A 4,245-nucleotide genomic window follows, 5' to 3' on the forward strand; every position below is an offset into this window, starting at 1 on the left:
ATTTTGTGTCCACACACCACCTCGCATAAGACCAAATTGGAGATTCTCATACAATCGGGCTTCATCACTGATCTAGACTATATACATTAATTGTAAGTTTGTAATAAACATTTCTTCAATGAACAATATAGTTTTGCAGCCATTATTAACTGCCGCTTTGGAGACTGTTTATCCAGTGAAAGGCAAGTATCTTGCATACTCCTCAAGTTACCAATAAACAGCATTTTCATGTCTTTATAGAAGAAATTAAATAAATGAACCAGAGTTTAATGAATATCAGAGAAATCATCCTAGAATAAATTCCTACCTAGTTAGTAGGTGCAAATAACCAAGCCAATCACAAAAAACTACCATCAGTTCCACATTCTCAGCAATCAAGTCAAACCAAAAGTACACCTGAAAAAGCTGAAATTGGTAATTGGCTAGACTTACAAGTTATTGCCCCTCCTGAGCTTCACTGACTCCACGACTCTCCAGAGAAATTAAAAAAGGGACTGAAATTTACCAAACTTACAAGTCATTGCTGTCCTAAAAGTTCCCATACACGAGACCCCCAACCAACTGATCTTGCACCTTCACCAGGATGTGAAGCCTGTGATTTTTGTTTTGGATCTTCCTCCAACTCTGATCAGGCTAACTTATTTTCTAGGAAATTCCATAAAAATTTCTAGGAATTGTGGAGTTGGTGAAAGAATAGATTCTGGCTCCTGGAAAAGTCTTCTCTTTGCTTCTTGTTCCATTCAGTAATCTTCCTAAAAGAATTCCTCACATTTTCCCACTTCTCTTGGCACTCACCGGCGCTCCGATTATACCCCAAACATGCCATTTTTGCCGATATTAACTCCCAAAATCCTTCCCTTAATAAACCGCATTCTTGGAAACCCGGTTCCAAGCTCGTTATCAGCTGAATCAAAGTTAATATCTCCGGCTCCGAGAATGAGCTTGTGTTTCGCTCTTCTTCTTTTGCAATATTCCGGTCCTTTGGTGGCGACAGGATTGCCAGTTCTTGCCCTGTGAACTTCCTCAGAGCTTCCATAAGTGCCGTGTCGCGAGCCTCGATCCAGACTCTTTGCTTGGCCCAGAGCTCACGCTCGCAGTCGAAACGTGCCGTCTCTTCCCTCTTCCATTCCATCTCTCTGCAAACCCTCTCTTGCTCTTTTAGCTCAATAGTCTTCAACATGTTCTCCATCCAAGCCTCTTGCTTCTCTATGATGTCCCTCATCTGTGAATCCACAAAGTGCTTCACCTTCTCCTTCCACCCCTTTTTACTCCTTTTTGAGCTATCGCTCTCGCTTACCAATCTCTTTTTCTTCTCTGAGGAATGACTGCTATTCATCATGAAAGCAATCGCGGAGAGATCTTCCTCGTTGTTTTCTGAGGAAGAGGCCGTTTCGAGCTCATGCGATGATGAGTTTGAGAAACTGAGGCTCATTTCACGTTGCAGAGCTTGATCTTGGAATGCATGACTACTAATATTGTTCGGTGCTGGGTAGAAATTAATGTTGGAGACAAGAGACGAGTTATCCGAAGATGGCTTTCGGTTAGCCGTGGTCGATTCTCCGTAAATCGCTTCAAGCTGGCGAAAGAATCTGTAGTTCTTTCCATCCTGCCTTCCAGCTTTGCCTTCCTTAGTTTTCTTGTAGTACTTGTACAGGTTTTCAAACTTCTCTCTGCACTTCTTGCCGCTTCTATTGTACCCATGTTCCTCAGACATTATCCTGTATTAAGAGAGAGGGAGAGAGAGAGAGAGAGAGAGAGGGAGGGAGAGGGAGGAGCAAGTTGAAACCTTGACACAAATTACAAACTGGGATGGAGAAGAGATAATGAGCAATAAGATAAACCCTAGAAGCTTGCTTCCAAATGTTTCCCTCATAAACTTCTGCTTAAATTAATTACTGAAAAATGAGTATTTTAATGATAATTTCATACGAAAAATATAGTTTGGAGGTGCTTGTCCTAGTTTGAAGTAATAATACAATGTAAAGTCATGTGTCCTTGCTTGCTTCCAAGAAGCAAGCGGATTTTGATTTATATATGAAACATCTGCTCTACTTCGAAACACACAAAGAAATTTGTCGTTTGAGCTAAGAGCGTTGATTAATGGGCATGTTGGGTTCGGGCAAACAGTGAAACTTCCAGTCAAGAAAAGCTTTTTTCTAGGGATTCCATGTAGCGCACACAGAGGCCAAGGTCATAGCAAAGAAAGAACATTAAAAAGGAAAAATTCAAGGAGAGCAGATGAGGAGGAAGAGGGATTGCAGAAGATCAGAAGATCTTTCTTTGAGAGGCAAATGAAATGGGTGAATAAGACACCTGAGACTCTCAGTTCAATGGCTTGTCGTTGTCAACCCCCTACCAGAGCATCGTCAGATGCACAGAGAAAGAGAGAGAAAGAAAGAGAGAGAGAGAGAGAGAGAGAGAGAGAGAAGCTTTTCACAGCAGCTTCTCACTTTTGAAACAGTGCCAAGATCAAGAAGATCAAGAAGAAGCAAAATCTTGATGCTTATTAGTAGGGTTTTTGAGCTTACTACTAGCAGTCCCTCTCTTTTTCTTCTTCCTGACCCAATTTATCGTACATAAGAAACTTCTGAAAATCAAAATGGGGTTTAATTAGTGGATTCATGTTATAAATTTGTTTCGTTACCTGGAGACTTCGTCCCACAAGGGTCCTTTCTGATTGGCCTCCTTGAACTTGGGATCGAGGCGAGATCTGATCTCAAGAAGAGTGAGCGTCTCTTGCCTCGGCCATCTGCTGCTGCTGATGCCGCTCGTCCCAGCAGCTCCAATCATGTCGCTCCTGTAGCTCCCACACTCAAATATGTCGAAGGCACCAGTTAGAGCTGAAGGAGGTGGGGTGGCGGTAGCAAAAGGGTGAGCGGAGTGAGCGTTCGTGTTGGCGAGGGCTGTGCTCAACATATTGACGGTGGGCTCATAGTGTGAAGAAGATGGTGGAGAAGAAGGTGAGAAGCTGGTGTGAATAGTGGTTCGAGGTGGAGGGGCCGGTGGCAGCGGTGGTTCGAGGTGGAGGAGGGAGGAGAATTGGGTGGTTCGAGTGGCTATGAGCTGCCGGAGATCCGGCAGTCCGTACTGCTCGTCCATTGTTGTTTTCTGTCTTGGTTTAGGTTTTCAGAGCAGAGAGAGAGATGGTGGGGAGAGAGACAGAGAGAGAGAGAGAGTCAAATATTGCAGCTGAAAAGGAGATGGGGAGTGTCGATGAGCTTTTTTCTCAAGCGACAGGATCCGAGTCTACCGCACCTTTTTATCACGCTCTGATCACTTGTGTGTGGGTTTTCGAGTGGGTGCGTGTGAGAGGGGAATAACAAGGGAAAAAAAACATTAGTTATATTCAAATATGTTTAATCAACAATCAACTTCATTAACTAATGTTTCAGAGGCACTTGGTAACAAATCAATGAAAAAGGAAAGAAAGGCACAATATGTGAGGCTTATAATATATTGGTTTCCTTTTCCTAAGGACGAGAATTTACTTAACCGTCGCTTTTGCATTGCAATATGTACCTTTGTTTTAGGGATGAGTTATAATAATTTCTTACGATGGAAAGAGATAGTTTGTCATTATCGAATAATCATTTGTCCCAATAATATAATCTATTAACTAGCAAAGGTATGGTTTGATACATAAGTACTCTAAAGCTGCTTTGTACAAGTTTTGGCCAAACACCATAGCTAGGGAATTGATTGTAAATTAGAAGGCAAAAAGGGCTTTCAAAGAGATACATGGTTACAACATGTGCAAAGCAGGGTAAAGTTTGCATGAGGTTGAGTCAAGTGACATACTCACATGCGAGTTTTAGCCACTAGTGTACTTTTTGCTGTCACTTTAATAAATATCTAATCCTAACAAATCTATGATGATCATCTCTAATTCTTATGCATGTCTTGATGATAAATGTATAATTGTATGTATATGTGGATTTGTTGGGGAGAAAGGACAGCAATTTACTGCTTATATCTATTCAAGATCAATATATTACTCAAAACTCAACCAACTAATATCAAATTAACCCCAACAAGAACCAGTCACGATTAGGAGTTGCCACTAATTAGTTATTGATAGGTCGATTAGACACCTAAATAAAGTATGGAATGGCACTTTACTTTTGCAAACCAACAATTCATGGATACGGGGATTTAGTTATCATAAATTAATCTAATGCCCTTGTAGTACTTTTCTCTCTATTTCAAAAATATTTTGCAAGCAATCTTTATATATTTTAAATTATT

The 4,245-nt window shown here is 41.1% G+C and overlaps 1 protein-coding gene across 1 annotated transcript; it reads right to left on the reverse strand.

Moving 5' to 3' along the window:
• Positions 1-276: 276 nt before the first annotated feature.
• LOC104421733 (trihelix transcription factor PTL) lies at positions 277-3,248 on the reverse strand. Its single transcript, XM_010033800.3, has 2 exons — positions 2,645-3,248; positions 277-1,718 (listed from the first exon to the last, which is right to left on the reverse strand). Exons 1-2 carry the CDS (start codon positions 3,097-3,099, stop codon positions 668-670), a joined length of 1,506 nt encoding a protein of 501 aa, XP_010032102.1. The 5' UTR covers positions 3,100-3,248; the 3' UTR covers positions 277-667.
• Between the last annotated feature and the right edge of the window lie 997 nt (positions 3,249-4,245).

This window comes from Eucalyptus grandis, chromosome 10, assembly GCF_016545825.1.
Source record: "Eucalyptus grandis isolate ANBG69807.140 chromosome 10, ASM1654582v1, whole genome shotgun sequence".
In the NCBI taxonomy this organism is placed as follows: domain Eukaryota; kingdom Viridiplantae; phylum Streptophyta; class Magnoliopsida; order Myrtales; family Myrtaceae; genus Eucalyptus; species Eucalyptus grandis.

Coding starts and splice junctions, on each gene's coding strand:
- LOC104421733 (XM_010033800.3), bottom strand. CDS start 3,099: ATGGACGAGCAGTACGGACTGCCGGATCTCCGGCAGCTCATAGCCACT. Junction 1,719..2,644: donor TTGTGGGACGAAGTCTCCAG/GTAACGAAACAA, acceptor CTCTTAATACAG/GATAATGTCTGAGGAACATG.